The following is a 21,273-nucleotide window of genomic DNA, read 5'->3' as shown; positions in this document are numbered from 1 at the left end:
GCCCAGGCTGGTTACCAGGCTGTGGGTGGCCTTTAGGTCTATTTGGTTTTGTGCTCCCTGTCTGCAGCGGCTTGGCCCCCATTTGGCATCAGGGTGACTTCTTCTGGGTGTCAGGACATCATGGCCACTTCTGGGTCACTCCTAAGTTTTCCTTGGCTCCAGGCTCTGGGATTTCTCTTCTCCTTACCCTCTGCTTCACTGCCTGAAGCATGAAGATTTTCCCTCCCCTATGGCTCTAGGTCCTCCTTGGGATCCGGTCTCCTTTGTCACTATGGAAGCCACTGTTGGTGTCCCACACCCTTCTTCCAGGTGGGCCTGAAACTTAGCTCCATCCAACCAGAATGCCCCATCCCTGAGCACAATGGCGGGTTCAAGGGCTAGATAAGCATGTGACCCAAAGTGGGCCAATCACTGTCTTCCCCTGGGTTTTTTGTGGGAAAAGGAATGCTGGCTTTTGAGACAACACCATCATCGGTGATCACTGCTCCAAGGGACAAAGCCATGGATTCAGTCACACCTGATGCCCCTGATTCTCCTCCATCCTTCCCCATTATATGAGACAATAAAGTTACTTCTTAATCAAACTGTTGATTTTTACGCCCTTTTAACATAAAACTTACCATTTTAACCATTGTTAAGTATACAGCTCAGTGATATTAAATACAAGCATATCGCTGGGCTACGATTATCACCCTTTTCACCTTGCAAAACTGAAACTCTATACCCATTAAATGGTAACTCCCCATTCTCTCCACCCCTCTAGCCCCTGGCAGCCACCCTTCTACTTTCTGTCTCTATGGATCTGATTATTCTAGGGGCCTCATATAAGTGGGAACATACAATATTTGTCATTTTGTGGCTGGTTTACTTCAATTATCATAGTGTCCTCAAGAATAATCCATGTTGTAGCATGTGTCAGAATTTCCTTCCTTTTTTAGGCTGAAAAGTATTCCAGTGTATGTATATACTCCATTTTGTTTATCCATTCATCCATCGATGAACATTAGGATTGTTTCTCTTTTGGCTACTGTTATACTTCTGCTAAGAACATGAGAATACAGAAGTAGTTGATTTTTCATATCAAAAAAAAAAAAATACTTAGGAATAAATCTGACCAAGGAGGTGAAAGACTTATTGTTGGGAACTAAAACATTGGTAAAGGAAATTGAAGATGATTCAAAGAAATGGAAGGCTATCCCATGTTAAAATGGCCATACCACTCAAAGTAATTTACCCAGGACATTTTTCATGGTAGAACAAATAATCCTAAAACTTATATAAAACCATAAAAAAATCCAAAATTTCCAAAGTATTCCTGAGGAAAAAGAACAAAGCTGGACTTATAACCCTTCCAGACTTCAGACAATGCTACAAAACTACAGTAATGAAAACAGTGTGGTATTGGCACAAAAGCACACATATGGATCAATGGAACAGAATAGAGAGCTCAGATATAAACCCACCCACCTACGGTCAATTAATCTTTGACAAACAAGGCAAGAATATACACAATGGAGAAAACAGTCTCTTTAGCAAGTGGTACTGGGAAAGCAGCACAGCTGCGTGTAAATCAATGAAGTTAGAACACTCCCTCACACCACACACAAACTCAAAATGGCTTAAAGGCTTAAATATAAGACATGACACTATAAAACTCCTAGAAGGGAAGAGAGGTAAAACATTCTCTGACATAAATTGCAGCCATGTTTTTTTTAGGTCAGTCTCCCAAGGCAATAGACATAAACACAAAAATAAACAAATGGGACCTAATCAAACTTATAAGCTTTTATGCAACAAAGGAAACCATGAACAAAATGAAAAGACAACCTATAGACTGGGAGAAAATATCTGTAAACGATGTGACTGACAAGGGCTTAATTTTCAAAATATACAAATAGCTCCTAAACTCAATAACAAAAAAACAATGCAATCGAGAAATGGGCAGAAGACCTAAACAGGCATTTCTCCAAAGAAGACATACAGATGGCCAATAGGCACAGGAAAAAATGCTCAATATCACTAATTATCAGGGATGCAAATTAAAACTAAGATGAGGTATCACCTCACACCAGTCAGAATGGCCATCATTAAAAAGTCTACAAATAACAAAAGCTGGAGAAAGTGTTGAGGAAAGGGAACCCTTTTACACTGTTGGTGGGACTGTTATTTGGTGCATCCACTATGGAAAACAGTATGGAGGTTCCTTAAAAAACTAAAAATAGAGTTACCATATGATCCTGCAATGCCACTCCTGGACATATATCCAGAGAAAACTGAAATTCCAAAAGATAAAGGCACCCTAATGTTCACAGCAGCTCTATTTACAATAGCCAAGACATGAAAGCAACTTAAATGTCCACTGACAGATGAATGGCTAAAGAAAATGTGGTATATATGTATACAATGGAATACTGTTCAGTCATAAAAAAAAGACTGAAATAATGCCATTTGCAGCATTGTGGATGGACCTAGAGATTATCATACTAAGTGAAGTAAGTCAGACAAAGACAAATATCATGTATCACTTATAAGCAGAATCTTAAAATAATAACACAAATGAACTTATTTACAAAACAGAAACAGACTCAGACACAGAAAACAAACTTATGGTTACCAAAAGGGAAAGGGAAGGGGAGGGATAAATTAGGAGTTTGGAATTAGCAGATATGAACTACTATGTATAAAATAGAAAAACAACAAGGTCCTACTATACAGCACAGAGAACTATATTCAATATTCTATAATTCATAATGGAAAATATGAAAAAGAATGTATATATGTATAACTGAATCACTTTGCTGTACACCAGAAACTAACACAACAGTGTAAATCAACTGTACTTCAATTTTTTAAAAAGTAGTTGATTTTTATGTCACATGTGATCAAAAGGATCCTGGGTAATCCAAGGTCATATAGGTAGTAAGTAGAGGCTCCAGAATTAGAATCCACAATCCAGAGTCAGCAGACTCTGGAGTCACTTGAACCCTTCTCATGAACTGCCAGCATGAATTTGTGACAACTGTTCACCCCCTGTACTATCCCTTAATGCTTCTTTAAATTTATCTTTAAAAAAATTTTTTATTTAACTAGTGTTTTCACCTAAGCAATAATATCCATGGGATCATGGTTTTAATGTGTTATTTATAAAAGTTTTTGATAAACATGAAAATAAATATAAATGTGTAAAATGATAACGTTCCTCCATGTACCCTCTGGAGTTCATCTTGTACCACCAGAGTTCACTCACCACACCTTGGGAAATGCTGACCAGGACAGATGAGAGAACCACGTTTGGTACTTTGGGCTTAAGGACATCATGGGGGTCAGCTTCTCCCTGCCCACTCTGCTGGCTCAACAATCACCCCCCTGACCCCACACCACTGAAATTGGTGAGAACAGACTGGATATCCATTTTCAGCAAAGGCAGAGGAAGGCTGGACTCACTGCTAGAGCCTTAGGATCCCACAGTTGAGATGTCCCTTAGAAGCTCTCCAGCACCCTTCCCAGCCCATGGGAAGTTCTCATTGTAGCACCCATGACATACTGTCCAATTTCAGCTTGGACAACAACAGTGACAGAAATCTCACTACATTTTCTGGCTGCTCAAACCTTAGGTCTGTAACCAGAGCCACAGAGATCAAGTCTTTCCTTCTTCCTCTGGCTGTCTAAGGTTGCCCTTGTCAGAATTCTTTTATGTCTCAAGCCATACTTCCTATCAAATATTTATACCTTTTAAAGAAAAATTTTAACTGATTGCATTAGCTAATACTTCCAGAGTATAATGTTACATAATAATGATGATAATGGGCATTTAAATATTATTTAATGGGAATGCCTTTTATTTTTCCCCATTAAGCATGAGTTGACTTTGTTTACATATCAAATATATGTAAGCTGAAATATTCACATATTCATAAAGTTAGGTCAAGAAGTATCCTTCCAAACTTACAGTTATGGTGGTGGGGAGTGGGTTGGAAGGGATAAATTGGGAGTTTGAGATTTGCAGATACACACTACTATGTATAACATACATGAACAACAAGTTTCTACTGTATTACACAGGGAACTATATTCGCTATCTTGTAGTATCTGATAATGAAAAAGACGATGAAAAAGCATATACGTATGTATATGTGAGGCTGAAATATCATGATGTACACCTGAAATTGTACAACACTGTAAACTGACTATACTTCAATTTTTTAAAAAAAGGAATAAAATAATGCCATGAGCAGCAACATGGATGGGCCAGGAGAATATCACACTAATAAGCCAAAAAGAGGAAGAAAAAGATCTATGACATCACTTACATGTGGAATCGAAAAAAGAGTACAAATAAACTTATTTACACAACAGAACCCGAAACAGACTCACAGACATAGAAAACAAATTTCTGGTTACCGGTGGGGAAAGAGGGAAGGGAGGGATAGACTGGGAGTTCTGGAATTGCAGATACTCACTAGTATATAGAACATAGAGAAATAGCGAGGTCCTACAGCATAGCACAGGGAACTATATTCAATGCCTTTTAATGGTGTATAATTTAAGAAATGTCAATAGGAACATATATAAATATATGTATGTAAGTATGTATAAATGAATCACTATGCTGTACACCAGAAATCAACACAGCATTGTAAACTGCCTATAGTTCAATTAAAACCATAAACGAACAGCATGGTATTGGCATAAAAACAGACATATACATCAAAGGAACACAATGGCGAGCCCAGAAAGAAACCCGCACACTGACGGTCAATTAATCTTCAACAAGCAAGGCAAGAGTGGACCACGGAGCAGAGACAGGCTCTTCAGCAAGTGCTGCTGGGAAAGCTGGACACGCCGTATGGAAATCAATAAAGTCAGAGCACTCCCTCACACCATACTCAAGAAGAAACTCAAACTGGCTTAATGACTTAAACGTAAGACATGACGCCATTGAACTCTTGGAAGAAGACAGAGGCAAAACATTCTCGGACATCAAACCCGGCAGTGTTTCCCACTGTAGCTCAGTCTCCCAAGGCAATAGTTACCAAAGCAACAATGAACAAATGGGACCTACGCAAACTTATAAGCTTTTGCTCAGCAAAGGGAACTGTAAACACAAAGACAACCTATGGACTGGCAAAAAACACTTGCAAACGAAGCGACTGACAAGGGCTTAATTTCCAGAATATTCAAACAGTTCATACAACTCAATAACAAAAAATACACAACCCATTCAAAAAGTAGGCAGAACACCTAAAGAGACCTTTCCCCAATGAAGACATACAAATGGCCAATAGGCCCATCAAATGGTCAATATCACTCAATGGAGAAAAAATGCTTGGTGCCACTAACTGCTGGAGAAATGCAAATCAAGATGACAGCATGCTATTACCTCACACAGGTCAGAATGGCCATCAGTTAACAGTCCACAGACAATTGCTGGGGAGGGTGGACAGAAAAGGGAACCCTCCTTCACTGTTGCTGGGAATGTAGTTAGGTGCAGCCATTATGGAAAACAGTATGGACATTCCTCAAAACACTAAAAATAGACTTACCACATGATCTAGCAACCCCACTCCTGGGCATATATCCAGAGAAAACCCCCATTCAAAGATAGCAGCACTATTTACAGTAGCCAAGACATGGAAACAACCTAAATATCCATCAGATGACTGGATAAAGAAGTTGTGGTATATTTATACAGTGGAATACTATCCAGCCATAAAAAATAAAATAAAATAATGCCATTGCAGCAACATGGATGGACCTGGAAATCGTCATTCTAAGTGAAATATGCCAGAAAGGGAAAGAAAAATATCATACGATACCACGTATACGTGGAATCTAAAAAAAAAAAGACAAACTTATTTGCAAAAAAGAAACAGACTCTCAGACATAGAGAACAAACTTGTGGTTACCGGAGGGGAGAAGGGTGGGAAGGGATAAATTGGGAGTTTGCGATTTGCAGATACTAACTGATATATATAGAATAGATAAGCAACAAGTTCATGCTGTATAGCACAGGGAATTATATTCAATATCTTGTAATAACTTATGGTGAAAAATGTGAAAACGAATATATGTATGTGTATGACTGAAGCGTGCTGTACACCAGAAATTGACATAACATTGTAAACTGATAAAAATATATATACAAAAATAAATATATACAATTCTTTTTAAAAAAATCTTGTTTCACTATTTCTAGAATCCCAGCATCAAGTACTTCTGGGATTCTGTGATTCAACAATTCTGAGATTTCATTATTCTAAGATCCTCTGGCTGTAGGAAAGGAGACCAAAGTCCCCTTTCATGCCCCTGTGAGCTACCACTTGGGCTGAAGGAAGAGGGAATGGGTTATTCCAACTTCACAGCCTCTTAGGGCTGGGACAGGTCATATAAGCATCTCATCCATGACCAGCCCTCCGAGGACCCCCCCATCCGTAGCACCCTTCCCCCTAACTGAGGGAGCCCCAAAGTGGGCTTTGGTGTTTGCCTCCCAGAAGGTGTTTGGTGGGCGCTGGCAGCCCTGGAAACTCAACCATCATGGTCTTGGCACGACCTGACCCCTGATGTGCTGGCCAAGGAGGACCACACATTCACACTCTCCCTTCACTTGCCCGTGGGGGTCAGACACCTCCAGGTGGGTGCTGCCCCACCAGGGTGTCACCCAAAGGTTCCAAGCCTAGAAAAGGTTGGTGGGGGCAAGGGTTCTGAGAAGACCGTGAGGACTCACCTAGGATCTCCGTGTTTGGGTTTCCTGGATGACGGGGTCAGAGTGCAGGTGGTGGAGGGGGCTCTGTAGGCAACGAACAGACGACCTACATCATTCTCTGCTGATGGGTGGGAGAGTGGAGTTGGGGCTCAGGGCTGTGCCCTCCAGGCAACTACCAGAGCCGGCCCCGCACAGCTCCCCAGGCACCTCCAGGCAGAGCCTCCCAAAGCCCTGGCTGCAGCTGAGCAGTTCCCCCACCCCCACCCCAGCCAGGCACAGAGAAGCCCCGCCTCCCGCCCTCGGTGTGTCTCTCCCGCCCCGCCCCCACCACTGCAGCCTCTTCCTCGCTCTGGGTTGAAAACCGACCTAACAAAAGGAGCCACCTTGCTCTGCCATAGTCCACCATGGGACCCTGAGAATGTCTGTACTTCCTGCCTGGGCCTGTCCCCCATCTGTAAAGTCGAGGGTCCAGAACACTTTCAGGTTCCTTCCAAGTCCATAGATGCTCTGGCTCTGACAGGGTACACCTATGGGCAAGCCTGACTCCAGCTATCCCGAGACAAACGCTTGCCTTGTCAACAACGTTGCCCAAGCGGAAGCGGTTTCTCTACTGAAACCCAGATGTCAGCGTGGGGTTCCTGCTCCCCGAGGTCCTCAACTGGCTAGAATCTCTGCGCAGAGCTTGGTGTCTTCCTCAGTATTTCTGTGGCTTCCTGGAACGTGTGCACGTGTGTGGCGTGCTGGGGGAGGGGCTGCCTGCTCAGCTCATCCTTCTGCGCCCCTCCCCCCCCAGCTTTCTGGGGCTGTGCTCCCTCCTTTATCTTCTCCTACGCATTCTTTTGTTTTTCTCAATTTCCATCAAAATAAACAAAAATCCTGACTCCTGCAAAGCCCTTAATTTGGGGGGTGGACATTTCCAAAGGACTGAGGGGACAGCAACACCAAAACAATTACTAGCCCTGCTGGCAAACTGCATCCTAAAAAACCTCCAGCCATTCCTCCCAGCTCCTGCTGCCACCTCTGTCTCTCCCCCAACCCCACCCCATCTCCAAAGCCATTTTCTTTCTGCTTTAAGGGCTACAAAGGGCCCCTTCTCCAGCCTCACCTTTTCTAATCAGCAGTGCAGACCTACTTACTGGGTGATACAAATTCTCCTACTAAGAAGGCAAAAGTGCCTCCTTTCAATGACTTGTTGTTGTTGTTAGTGGTGATTGCTTTATCAAAGCCTCCTGAGAGTTCTTTAGTGAGCTTCCCCTAGTTACATTTAGAACAGGATTTAGATTTTTATACATGAATCCCAAAAGATTTTTTTTCCTGCAGCGCTACGCTGAGATAAAGCGCAGTCCTGCGATTAGACCCTCAGGGAAGCGGGAGATCTGTTAACCCCCAACCTGGTGGAAGCCTGTTGCCAGCCTGGAAGTGCCCGGCGTAGGTGAGAAGGTTGAGGGGCCACTGGAGGGATGCCCTTCCCCAGAACAGGGAACTGGGACCTGCGCACCCTGGGGCCCCAGCCCTCTTGAAACTGGGTGTGGGGCTGCCCCCAACATCCCCTGTCCCTGGCTGCCTGGCTCCAGCCACCCCAGCAGAGGATGCCCCAGTGTTCCTGGCTTTGGGAGCCTAGTGCAGGCCCTGCAAGGAAGGATGTCCCCTTGGGGAGTTGCCTGGAGGAGCTCTAAGTGCAGGGAGGGCTCCAGGGGGTGGGCTTGTGAGAGGTCCTGGGGAGCTGGAGGGGCTGCAGGCCAGAGGCATCTCCTCCTCTCACAGCAAACATCCCTTGCTAGCCTCCCGCTGGTCCAGGGAACTTGGCCAAGTCCCTTCACTCACTTGGCCTCCTAGGGGCAGGGTCCCAATGCTCTGGGGCTGAACCCCAACCCGGGTTCCCATGCCAGCTCTGGATGCCTTCTTTGCGCAGGTCCCTTTATTCTCAGTGAATCAGTGTCCACGTCTGTAAAGTGGAAGAATAAAACAGAGAATGAGATTATTTAGTGAAAGCACCTTGCAAGCTGGCCCACTGCTAGTGTCAGACCCACGTACAGTAATAGCAGAAAATATCAACCCAGGTTCCTGGTTCAGAGCTCCTGCCCAGTATTTAGTTCTCTGTGGCTCTGACCTTCTGTCCCTCTGCCTATGGCATTCCAGGTGAGAAATCCTTGAACCCTCCCAGTTCCCACAGTATAAAGATTTCTGGGTCTCCTGCAGACAGAGACCTGGGGGCTCACTGCCTCTTGCCCCAAACTCTGCCCCTCACGTAGACCTGGGTGCAGAATTTGGCTCCTGCACAAATCATAATGGGCATTTGGGATTTCTGGAGATTTTGCAGTTGTGTGGGTCCTAGGGAAGAGCTAAGCTGTTAGCCCCTGACATGCTACCACTGGGCTGCCCCCCCACCCCCACCTCTCTCTCAGCTCTCACAGAAGCCCCCAGATATTACCTTCCCTTACAAAGAGCTGTTCCCAGCCTTTGGCAGTCTTCATACTAGGGGATCCTTGCCCTGAATCGGCATCCCCCCAAGGGGCAATACCAAGGGTACCTCCCTTCACCCAACTGTCCAAAGACAGGTGAACAACTCCCCCAGCTCCCTTTGCCCGGGATGGGCACCCAACCAGCATCCCCACATGGCTGAAAGCCTCTCACCTGTGCCCTCCTTCTACCCTCTCAGCCTCTACAAGGTGACCTTGCCCACACCCACCCCTACCCCCACCCCTAGCCCCAACCCTGCTTGGTGGACACAGCCATCTCTGCTCAGAGTCTCCCTGGCTGCACACAGAGTTCCTGGACTTCAGCAGCCTGGAGCAGGACAGCCTGCTGGAGATGTTCCTGTCCCCTTGGCCATCCCCAGACCCACTTCCTCTGCTGCACAGAACCCTCACCAACACTCTCCCCTTGGGAGCCTGTGGGAATAGCTGGTGGAGGGAGGAAGGAGGACGGTAATGTGAAGGAAAAGCCGGGCTGGGCCTACTCGCAAATCTAAGTGTAACAAGTGTTGGTTTGCTGATTCCCTGTTCATGTTTTTTCTTTTTTTTGCTAGCCAGCTGGATTTTCAAAGTCACATATCTGGCCTTGAAATGTTGGTCTGCTGCCTCCCTGCCTCTACTTTTGTGATAATGATGCTGCTAAAGCTGTTCCATGCTTATTGGCCAAATAACACAAGCTTGTAACTAACCGTATAAAACCTCATGCACACGTCCTGGAGGTGCTCAGAGCTTCGGAGCAGAAGCCCCTCTGAGCCCGCTGGCGTAATAAGTCTGAGTACTCCGACCCTCTGAGTGGTGCTTGTTTCTTGGCTGGCCTGTTGTTTCCGTAACAGTAATGGCAGCTAACATGCAGCACTTACCATGTGCACACATGGTCCTAAGGGATTTGCATGTATCACAAATGTGCATGCAATCTGTGCAGAAATAAACCACTGGATCCTCACACGAACCCTGTGAAATATGTATTATTATTATTATCCCCATTTTATAGATGAAGAAACTGAGGCTCGGAGAGGTTAAATAACTTGCCAAACTTGACTTGACAGTGAGTGGAGTCAGCAAAGGAACCCAGGCAGTCTAGTCTGTTTTTTACCTGAGGCTCCTGAAGCCATACCCCTAGGTCTCCCTTACCTGGGCCTCTGCTCCTCCCCCCTGTATGGAGAACACATGGAGCTTCAATGGGACAGAGAGTGGGAAACCACAGGCCTGAGAGGAAACTTGAGATCTGGCAGGCACATATTGCATGACCATTGGCAAATCTTGACTCCTAGCCTGGACCCTGCCACCATTGATTTGGTTTGGGAATAGTCATTTGCTCTCTCTGGGCCTCAGTTTCCCCATTTGCAGAGGAGATCAGACATTTCTACACATTCTCCTGCTGCTAATCTTGTATGAGCTGAAGGTGTTAAGAACCCTTTTACTGATTCAGCCAGTCATAGGCTCCTCCAAGGAGATGGTGCCTCCAGCTACAAGACCCAGTGGGCTCCCTGCCCCCTCCCCTGGCTGCCAGCTGCCTCCTGGTTTCCAGTGCCCAGCCCCCAGGGAGAATCTAGGGAGCCCTGTGGGACCCAGAAGGCAGGCAGAGAATGTACCATGTCTGTGCATCTCTGTTTATTTACCCTGCAAATGCTGCAATTATTGAGAGCAAATCCTGCCCTCATGGGGCTCTTGGTCTGGGCAGCAGACAGGCTTTATTCAGTAACCATGGAGATCAACTCACACCAAGTTCTCTGAAGCAGAGGTTGAAGGAACATCCCCTGAGGAAGACCAGCAAGGCCTCGGCAATCATGGGAAGGATTTTGGTCTTCTCCCTAAAGGCAATAGAAGTCACTGAATGGTTTTTGGCAGCCCCCAGCCCAACTCCCCAACCTCCCCACAGGTCTTTTTAATATTATTATTCATCATCAGATTTTTTAGGAACAATTATCATCCCTCACTTGCTAAGCACTTTCATAGACACTGCCTCCTTTGCTCTAAACCAATCTTGTGAATTGTTACATGATCTCATTTTTCAAACAAGGGAGCTGAGGCTGGAAGGGAGGTGGTGGCTGGGCAGGTGCACGCGGCACTGAGAGCTGGTGTAGAGCCAGAGCTCCTGCCTCCCTGAGCTTGTCCCTGGACTCTGAGCATGGGTGGGCGCCTTCCTCCCTCCACTTCTCTGGAGAGGACGAGGCACTGCCAAGCCCTGGAGGTCACCCCCTCCCAGGGAGGCCTGGCAGCAGGAACAGACCCTTGGCCTAGGAGAGAAGGGTTCGGCCTGAGTGCCTCTGCCTGTCCTTAAAAGTTCCTTCCAGCATCGTGCAGCCAGGAATCCCAGAGGCCTCCGCTGAGGACTTTTGGGAGTCAGGGACTAGAGAGAAAGTTACGAATAAGAAAAGAATCATGCCTCCTATGAGCAGCCTACAGCCTAGGTAGGCAGAGACACAGCACTCAGCACCTCAAAGAGTGATCAGCCCTTCTGATAGGTAAGAACTATGCCCGTTTTACAGATGAGACTCTAAGGCTCAGAGAGGTAAAATAACTTTCCCAGTTCCACCCAGGTGATAAATGGTGATGCCAGGAATCAAAAGAATCCCTGTCCAACTGGGCGAGGGGAGCAGATATTTTCACCAGGAACACAGTACAGTGCGTTCTTAGAGATCTTGGGTGACGGAGGTCTTCCATTACCTTGGTTATGTGATTAAATTTTTTTTTACTGAGATGTAATTTGCATACAAAAAACTTCACCGTCAAATGTGACAAATGTGTGCAACCGTCACCACGATCAAGTTACAGAGCATCTCTATCCCTCCACAAAGTTCCCTTGTGCCCACTCCCAAGTCAATCCTGCCTCCCACCCCCAGCCCTGGCAACTAGTGATTGTTTTGTGTCCTCAGTTTTAGCTTTTCCAAAATTTCCCGTGAAAGGACTCACCTGGTATGTAGTCTTTCCGGCCTGGCTTTCACTTAGCAGAATGCTATGCAGATCTGTGCACACTGACGCGTGCGCTTACCTATGAGTGGTTCACACCTTTTTATTGTTGAGCGGTATTCCATTGTTTGGATTCGCCACAGTTTATTTATCCATTCCCTATTTGGCGTGCATTTAGGTTGTTTCCAGTGGAGGGCTCTTTTGAATAAAGCCGCTATAGACATTGGCATACAGGTTGCTTTGTGGACAAATGTTCTCATTTCCCTCCCTCCTGTGAACATAGTGCAGTCACTGCTGAGTTGTAGTAAGTGTGTGTTTAACTCTGTAAGAATCAGCCCCCGTGTGTTCCTAAGTGGCTGTACCACTTTGCATTCCTACCCAAATGTATGAGAGTTCCAGGTACCCAACATCCTCCCAGCATTTGACGTGGCCAATCTTTTTAATTTTAGCTGTTCTAATGGGTATGAAATAGGATCTCAGCGGTTTCAATTGGCCTTTCCCTAATGACTAATGACGTTTGGCATCTTTTCCTGTGCCTGTTTATCATTGTATAGCTTCTTTGGTAGAATGTCCCAATCTTTTGCCCATTTATCAATTGGGTTGTTTGTTTGAGAACTCTTTATATGTTCTGAATACAAAGCCAGTATCAGATACATGATGTGAAAATATCTTCTCCCAGCTTGTGGGGTTTATTTTGTTGTTGTTCTTTTCATTTTCTTACCACTGTCTTTTGAAGAGTAGAGTTTCTGGCTTTGACCAAGTCCAATTCATCAATCTTTTATGGCTTGTTCTTTTAGTGTCATCTTTGTCTAATCCAAGGTCCCAAAGATTTTTTTTTTAATCTTTTTCCTCTATAAGTTTTATGGTTTTAGCTCTTACCTTTAAATTGATTATCCATTTTGACTGAGTCAAGTTTTACATATGATATGAGGGGAAAGTTGAGGTTTATTTTTTCCCATGTGGCTCTTCCATTTTTTTTTTTAGCATAATTTATTGAAAAGACCATCCTTCCTGATTAAATGACCTTGGCACCTTGTTGAGAACTGACCATGGCTGTGTGGGTCTATTTCTGGATTCTCTGTTCTGTTCTATTGCTCCGTATGTCTGTTCTTACACCAGTGCCATACTGTCTGGATTACTGCAGCTTCGCAGGAAGTCTGGAAATTAGGTCGTGTAAATCCTCCCACTTTGTTCTTCCCCAGAATTGTTTTGGCTATTCTAGATCCTCTTTATTTCCACAAAAATTTTATAACCAGTTTGTCAGTTTCTTGGGGAAAAAAAAGCCATCTGCCAGAATTTTGAGTGGAATAGCATTAACTTTACAGATCATTTGGGGAAGAATTTGACATCTTAACAATATTGAGGCTTTTGATTCATAAACACAGTCTACCTTTATTTAGATATGCTTACATTTCTGTCAGTAAGGCTTTATAGTTTTCCATGTGCAGGCATTTTGTGCCCCTGATGCACTGTAAAATGGGCATTGCTTTCTCAATTTGCATTCTCAAACTTGGTAGGAGGCCCGAGGGATGCTCTCGAGGTATCCTGTCCTGCCCCAAACCTTTCTCATGTGCATCCAGCCGAAGCCTGTGGACAAGAGCTGATGAGGAGGGGCAGATTCCTCATGCATGGGGCACTCAAAGATTCCAAATTGTCGTGCTAATCTTTAAACACTCATTAAAATTTCAGTTGTATTTTCTTACCTGCTTCTGGGTTGGCCACTTCCTCCCACGCTAGGTCAAAGGTTGAAGAGCACATGCGCCCTCTCTCCTCAGAGGGACTTGTCACCCTTTGCAATTTAATTCACCTGCTTGCCTTGCAACCTCAGCCCCCGATGGGCTAAAAGTATGAGTTTGTAGATTATCGGGCTTTTTATTACCATTAGGGTTGGACTGATGTTCTCTTGTAGCTTTCTTCAACCTGAGCAGGATGTGGGTAACTTCTGGTCAGGGTGCTGGCCTGGGCTTCCAAGGCCAACAGTCCCCAAAAGGATGGGAGGGCCACAGGGAGACTGGAAAGGGGGCAGGGTTCCACTGGTGGAGGCCTGGGGGCTTTTGAGGAACCCAAACCTTGACTCCGGCCCACTCCTGTGGCACAGCCAACAGCTCATCCGGCTTCCAAGCTGACTGGATCCCCCAAGCCCCATTCCAGAAATAACCCAGTGACCAATGTCACCTCTGGTGACATCATCATTCATCATCATTGCCCCTTAGATTTTCTGGTCACACTGTTTTCAGTGTTTTCACAAGTAGGCAAGGCAAATGCTTTCAGTGACACTTTTCAGACGAGCAAACGGGCTCAGAGTCCCTCAGAATCTTAGAGCCCAAAGGCTCCCTAGAGCTGTCTTGCCCCTACACTGGACTCTATGGGGCCCTAGAAGTCAGTGGAGATTCCTTGGGGCTGGTTTCTTGGCCCCTCTTCCTCAACTCAGGCGCTGCAGTCCTGCTCTGATGTTGAGCTTCTGCCGACGCTGATTGAACAAAGGTTCCCAATGGTGTGAAATTCTAAATTACTGATCCAGCCTAACACTGCCATTCCTTATCCTGGTGATAGCAACTGAGCAGAGTCAGTACCCGGAGCACTATGTGAAGGATTCTTAGGAGGAGTCCAGGCTCAGTGGGGAAGGGTGCAGTGATGGATTGGCAATGTCTGCTGTAGGCACAGGATGGGGGAGCATTGGCATGTGTTTCCATGTGTTATCCTTGCACCACGAAATGTGCAGGACTGCTGTTAGAGCCAGGGTGCTCTAAGAGCCCCACCGTGCCCTTGCTACTCACCATGGCAAAGACTGCACTGCACCAAGGGCACGTGCCCACCCAGGCCCATGACCCCCCTCCCTGCAGGCTACACTCTGGGCACACTGGCTCACAGAATTCTCCGCCCGAGCAGTCCTCAATGCAATTTTAGAGCTTGTGTAGCATCTCCCTAGGTCAGTCCCCCTAAGGTGTGACTAGGTCACCACGTATACACCCTTAAGCCCAAGTGGTAGCTGTTTAGAAGGAGTGGTTTCCAAGGGGAAGCAGTTTGCACAAGGGCTAGAGACACACGGGCATGTGAGGTCCCTGGAGGGGGTCTCTGCGCCCTTGTCCTGGGCCCCACAAATGTCAGGGAGGGGCCTGTGAGACACTCATTTAAAGAGCATAGTAATGAATTAGTGATGTCTGACACGGGCAAGAGGTGAGGCGAGGATGGGTTGCTTTCAATTACAAGGCACCTTTCATGTCAGCCCTCCTTGCCCAATAAGATGCATCACATTCCTTCCACTTCCTGTCCAGCATCCACATCCCGCTAGGACTTTTCCAGGCAAAGAGCGTTCACCACCTTCCAAGGAAGCCATCCCCTGCATGTCTGAACAGCTCTGCTAATTAGAACATCCTTCCCTACGCAGACCCCAAAACTACCTCCCAGGCATTTCCGCCCTTTGGACCAAATTCTGGATGTTGACTCGCTCAAGGCCAAATAGCTACTAGGTGGTAGAGGCTAAGCGGGACCTCCCAGGCCCTCAGCCCTGCTCTTGCCTCTCCACACTGAGCTGATGCTCAGAGGAGCCCCAGAACGAGTGGGGCCAAGGCAGCGAGGCTGAAGGCCGCATCTCCTTGTGGCACCAGCCCCTCCCTGTCCACCCCAACCCCAGTCAGCTTACCAGCCCAGCACACTAGAGCTCTGGCTTCGCTGTCCCTCTCCTCTAAGAGAGAAAGAAAAACACTGTACAACATTTTGGGTTCCAAAACAAATCACCAAAGACAATGTTAATAAATATATAAAAGTTTAAAGATCTGGATCTCAAAGGCACTTAACACAGGCAGGCTGGGTCGCACGGGAATGGTTCAGTGTGTGCCCCCTAGCATCTCAAGGAGGGGGCAGGCAGCAAGTGGAAAGGGCACCTGGGGAGCCCCCCTAAGGCCTCCACCCACCAGGGGTTGCAGGTGGTGCCCGCTGCTCCTATTCCTCTAGCCTGGCTCAGAATGCCCCCTGGCTCTGGAGACAGAAGAACAGGCAGGTACCTTTATGGCCTACTGAGGAGTCTGGGAGATCCTCTGCACGACTCAGAGTGAGGACCCCTGGGAGAGATCCTGGGACCCAGGTGGCTTCTTGGGAGCCAGAGGGTCTAGGGAAGTTACCTGCCCTTGGAGGTAACAAAGAGGGCAGCTGAGGCCCCACAGCACCGTGGCCAGTATCTCCTCCCCACCCCTGCATGGGGCAGAAGCTCAGATCCCACCCTGGCACATGGCCCTTGTCATCCCCAGGGCCTGGCTGTGAGTGGACTCTGGTCCTCAGCCCTGGAGCCAGTCACCCCCACCTCCACACCCGCCCAGCACCACAAACCTCTGGCCCAGCTTGAGCCAGGTAGAAGACAGACCCCTGACTCCAGCAGGGGCAGGGGTCTCTATGGTAGAGGGCAACAATTGACAGGGCACAGCCCGAGAACTCAAGTCTCCTCTGTGCCCCACAAAGTCACCTTCCAGGCTGTACTCCCTTCACACCCTGGAGTGATGACCAGAGTTGCCATGCCTGGTCCAGCCATGGGTCTAGCACCAGTTGGGAACCCCTGGGATGAGGAGGACACATGGTCCACAGTGTCCAGAGCCCCCTGCTTCGGAGGCTGGGGTGAGGTTGGGAGGCCCGCCTGTAACCTGAAGGCACCAGAAGTAACAGGAAGTGCCATCGGCAGGGGCAGAGGTGGCCACCAACACTGCCCTCGGACCAGCAAAGGCGAGCTGGACTCTGCTCCTTGGCCTTGGTCAGAGGAGCTGCCTGGAGCTCTCGCTACAAAGAGCTGAGCCTGAGATGAACTTGCCCCCCTACCCCACCCCTTCCCTGCAGGTGGAGCCTCATGACCCCAATCAACCCCAGCCCCCTTCTTTTCAGATCGCCTTAGGAACTCTCCCCATCACCTCCCCGGCCCCTTTGCGTCTCTGGGCAGAGCCAGATGGACAGGGCCTCCACAGGGGTCCCCATAAGTTCTGGCAAAGGCAGGCAGCCAGACGGATCCAGTGTGGGACCTGGTGGCTGTGAGGAGGGATGATGTCAGCTGGCCCTCAGTCCTGGCGGGAGAGATGGACAGGACCCCTGAGAGGTTCGATTCAGTCACCTGGGCTGCTTGCTGAGGTATCTCTGGTTAGGGCTTTCCCTGATCTTTTTCTTCCTCACACACCCACTTCATGGGGTGACAAGTGTCACAGCCCCAAACTAGAAAAATAAGAAGGCAAATAATTTAAAAGGCAGTCTGTGCTTGCCCCCGCCCCGCTGTGTGTCCTCTGAGCTGGGGGTCTCCAGGGCAGCACAGAGTGTAAACTTGACTGGCGGGATGGGCGAGGCAGGGCTCATGTCACCGGGGAGGTGGCGGGAAGGCTGGTGCCTGGATGCTTCGGGTCTTCCCTGAGCTGCCCTTTATTTTTGGAGGCTGGGGTAGGTGTCCCGGTCCAGCTCCAAGGCCGTCCCTGGGGGGTGCTAGGGGATGTGCCCCAGAACGATGTAGGGCTCAGTTTCTGGGGAGCGAAGTGGTGCTGGGTCACTGGGGAGCTTGTGCCCAGAGGTCCCGGGAGCTGTGTGGGCGGGCCATGCTGATGGTCGCCCGATCCCATTGGCCCCACAGTGGGCTCCACAGCACCTGGAGGGGTCTTGGGTCCGGGGAAGGGGCTGCCAGGAGTGGAGACAGGTGGTGGTGCGGCCAGGCCGGGGTCCGGGCTCGCGTCAGGGCCCGAGGCCTTCTTGGTACAGGACTCACAGCACAGCTGGTGGTAGCCAGGGGTGGAGCAGTGTTCGAGGGCTTCCATCTGGCAGAAGATGGACCTGTCCCCCACGCAGGGCTCCGCTGCACACACAGCACAAGGACCGATGCTGGAGGACACCCATCCGCCAGTGACACCTCCCACTCAGCCATCCATCTCCCGCCCTGTCTGGACTTGCTAGAAAGCTTTTTCCCAGAGGGGGCTGGAGGGCTGCCTGGGAGGAGAGACTGGCCCAAGTACGAGCCCTTATCTACATGGGAGAGGAACTAAAATCCCCTGGAACAGTGGTTCTCCAAGTGGGGTCCCCATACACGCAGCATCAACCTCACCTGGAAGCTTGTTGGAAACGCCAATTCTCTGGCCCCATCCAGACCTACTGAATCAGCAGCTCTGGGGGTGGGGCCCTACTCTGTGTTTTAACAAAACCTTCAAGGTGACTCCAATGCAGAGCGAAATCTGAGAACCACGGCCCCACATCACTAGTCATCAGAGTTGGCTGCAAACTGGAATCACCTGTGAGCTTTACAAACGGCAACTGTCCAGCTCCCCGCCCCCACGCCCAGGGAGACTGTGTGGTCTGGGTGTGGCCTGGCCCTGGGTGATTGTAAACCGCAGCAATGCTTGGGAATCCTGTTCTAGATAGAAGTGGGAATCCTTGCCCCCTCCCAATCAACCCCCAAAAATCTCATCCATTCTGGCCAGGACCAGGCAAATGCCCAGGTAATTCACACCGTGACAAGCAGATTAAACATCCTGCCACTGGCCAGCACCCATTTGGAACATGAAGCCCTCCACCAGTAAATTTGAAATCAAGCAGATCTAGGTTCCAATCAAGGCTCTACCACTTAAAAGCTGCGAGGCCTTGGGCAAGTCACTTAAACTGTTCAGCCCCCAGTTTCTTCTCCTATAAAATGGGGATAATGCTGGCATTTGCCAATGAATAATAATATCAAAATTGTAAACAGAATTTATAAAGTTCCTGGCATAGACGGGCACTCACTACACTAGTTGTGTTTGCTTTGGTTTAAACGTCATCTAAAAATGTTTTTGCATTTCTGTGGTATGTTCAGGTAGGTCTCTCCAGACAATGTAAAGGCAGGAGCTTGGCTTTCTACTAATTTTTGCCAGGGAAAGAGAGGAGGAGGAGAAGTGGGGAGGAAGGGAGGGGAAGGGTGGAGAAAGGGAGGGGGATAGAGAGAGAGAGAGGGAGAAAAAGGAGAGAGAAAAGGTGAAGTGCGGGCTTAGGGGTACGAGACTAGAGAAAATCGTAAGCCAGTGGCCTCTAGATGGCGCCAGAATTCTAGGACCAGAATCAGAACTTGCCTTTGCTTCCGGGAGGAAGAGACAAGAAAACCCAGGGACTTGAACAGCCTGAGCCTCAGCACAGGAGCACAGTACTAGCAAGACTGGAGCCAGAAGATTCTCTGAGAACATCTGGTCAGACCCTTTTATTTTACAGATGAGGTCACTGAGCTCAGAGAGGTTCAGGGATTTGCACAAGGTCACACAGCCAACTGGTCCTCTAACTAGGAGTTAGGGTCTGTGATCTTCCTGCTACTCATCTTGGCAGACCCTGGTCCTTGGGAAGGTGAGAAAGGGAAAGAGAAAAGGAATCTAGGAAGGAAGCATAGAACATAGAGCCCAGTACATAATAGGTACTTAGGCAATATTTATTAATGGATGGATGGTGGATAGATGGATGGGCGGGTGGGTGGATGAATGGAAAGATGAGAGGATGAACTGATGGGCTCCTGATCATGAAGCAGAGAGAAATTACTGCTACTATTTTTGTTGTTAGCTGACAGCGAAGCAGAAGTGCATGCATTATCTCATTTAATTTTCTCAACAGCCCTATAAAGACAGCTCAGAAACTATAGTTGCGTATCCAAAAATCTTGGAACCGGATATGATTAATAATTCAGAACTTTTGAGGTTAGAAAAGTAATATTCAGTGTATTCTTATTATACAACATCCCCAGTGAAGGGGAGGTCACCCTGTAACCAAACATGGCAACGTTTCTATAGCAAGAGAATCACTAATCTCTTGCTAGTTCAGTTCAGATTTTGCTGCCCCATGAGCGTGCACCAAATTTAGGGAGACATTTGCAGCTTTCAGTATTTTGGAACTGCAGATAAGGAATCATGCACCAATACAAGCATCATCCCCACCTCCCAGCTGAAGAATCCAAGGCTCCAGGAGGTTAAGGTCACATGGACAGACTGGAAGCTGGGTTCACTCCATGGCATGGCCTACACTTATGTTGCCATGGAACTACATTGGAAGGTTGGGAGGAGGTCCAGAGATACACTTACTTGATGATATCTTGTTAATGGGATCTAGGGGCCCAGATTGTGGCATCCATTGCTCCTCCGGGGTCACAAGTTCCTGGATGTCGGCCTTCACTGTGGAGTTCTGGAGATTCCCTGTGAGGGGGAGAAGAAGTGCTAATATTTGGGACTTATAGTAGGTCTAGCCGCAGGTCTGGGCCAGAGGAGGTGGGCCTGCCCCCCATCCTATCCGGCTCACCTCCACAGGCGGGCAGGCTGCAGACCTGGACGGTGTCTGGCTTGTCCCCCTCACACTGCCCGAGACTGTTGGCGTTGGTCCTGCACACCACCTGCCGCTGCTGGATGCCCTCTCCACAGGTGACGGAGCACTGCCAGGGAAAGGCCAAGGCCAAGGCCAGGCCATGATGACCAGGGAGGGGTAGGTAGAGAGAAAAAGGAAGGAGGCGGTGAGCTCCAAAGGTCAGCCAATGCCCAGGATAGAAAGGGTATAGAGGAGGGTGCCAAACTGCTACTTGACCAGAGGGACATGCAAGGACTGCTCCACACAGCCTCACCAGGACAGCACAGCAATTGTCAAATACTCCTGAATCAGACGGAAAATAGCCACCCCCCAGATCTTAGAACCCCCTGAATCTTCCCTCTGGAAGAGACCTATGGGATCCCATTCCGGCGCCACTGCCTGTGTCCACTGTGTCTGATCTGTGCCTGGGTCCCTAAATATTTTGTGTATCACCCCAGCAAGCTCCCTGTTGCCAGCCACCAGCCCAAGGGACCCTGGGGCAGGTCCATGCACTTTATGATATGTTACGAACGGGATATAGGAACCCAGATTGTGACACATGCTAAACTGAGAACGCTGGGTGACAGGGTCCCCATGGACCCTTCCAGCTCTGACATTCAAAGACTTTGTGACTCAGTTTACCAACAGTCAGCTCACAGAGGCATGCTCAAAAGTGTCTTCGCCCCCAAAAGGGAAAGGCGTGGGTACAAGGAACAGAAGGCTGTTTGCAAGGGCTGCCACACACATCACCCCCTGGATCTCACATCCTTGGATAAATGGGCATGTATGGGGGGCTCCCGGAAAAGTAAGGCTGCCCAGCACGACCAGGTCACTGGGTTCTGTAGGCGCTGAGCACAACCCCTCCTAGTGGGATGGGAAGGACCT

At 48.2% G+C, this 21,273-nt stretch overlaps 2 protein-coding genes across 17 annotated transcripts in view; one reads left to right on the top strand and one right to left on the bottom strand.

Annotated features, from left to right (window-relative positions):
* Positions 1–584, top strand: part of TBATA (thymus, brain and testes associated) — a 37,927-nt gene extending 37,343 nt beyond the window's left edge. For all 6 annotated transcript variants that reach the window (XM_074374155.1, XM_074374156.1, XM_074374157.1 and 3 more), the window contains 2 exons: positions 240–309; positions 443–584. In XM_074374155.1, the coding sequence (XP_074230256.1) occupies positions 240–309; positions 443–558 (186 nt within the window). In that variant the 3' untranslated portion in view covers positions 559–584. The remainder of the gene's footprint in view (positions 1–239; positions 310–442) is intronic.
* ADAMTS14 (ADAM metallopeptidase with thrombospondin type 1 motif 14) overlaps positions 1–21,273 on the bottom strand; it is a 127,519-nt gene that overhangs the window by 36,292 nt on the left and 69,954 nt on the right. For 6 of the 11 annotated variants that reach the window (XM_074374142.1, XM_074374144.1, XM_074374137.1 and 3 more), the window contains exons 20-25: positions 20,347–20,476; positions 20,133–20,243; positions 10,898–17,902; positions 10,038–10,128; positions 8,528–8,648; positions 6,725–6,824 (exon numbers count right to left, since the gene is read on the bottom strand). In XM_074374142.1, coding sequence (XP_074230243.1) covers positions 17,412–17,902; positions 20,133–20,243; positions 20,347–20,476 — 732 coding nt within the window. In that variant the 3' untranslated portion in view covers positions 6,725–6,824; positions 8,528–8,648; positions 10,038–10,128; positions 10,898–17,411. Of the gene's footprint in view, positions 1–6,724; positions 6,825–8,527; positions 8,649–10,037; positions 10,129–10,200; positions 17,903–20,132; positions 20,244–20,346; positions 20,477–21,273 lie in introns of those variants that run through there. The other 5 variants (XM_074374143.1, XM_074374138.1, XM_074374141.1 and 2 more) reach the window with 3 other exon arrangements.

This window comes from Camelus bactrianus, chromosome 11 (genome assembly GCF_048773025.1).
Source record: "Camelus bactrianus isolate YW-2024 breed Bactrian camel chromosome 11, ASM4877302v1, whole genome shotgun sequence".
Taxonomy (NCBI): Eukaryota; Metazoa; Chordata; class Mammalia; order Artiodactyla; family Camelidae; genus Camelus; species Camelus bactrianus.
This window is presented reverse-complemented; position numbering and strand designations above follow the sequence as displayed.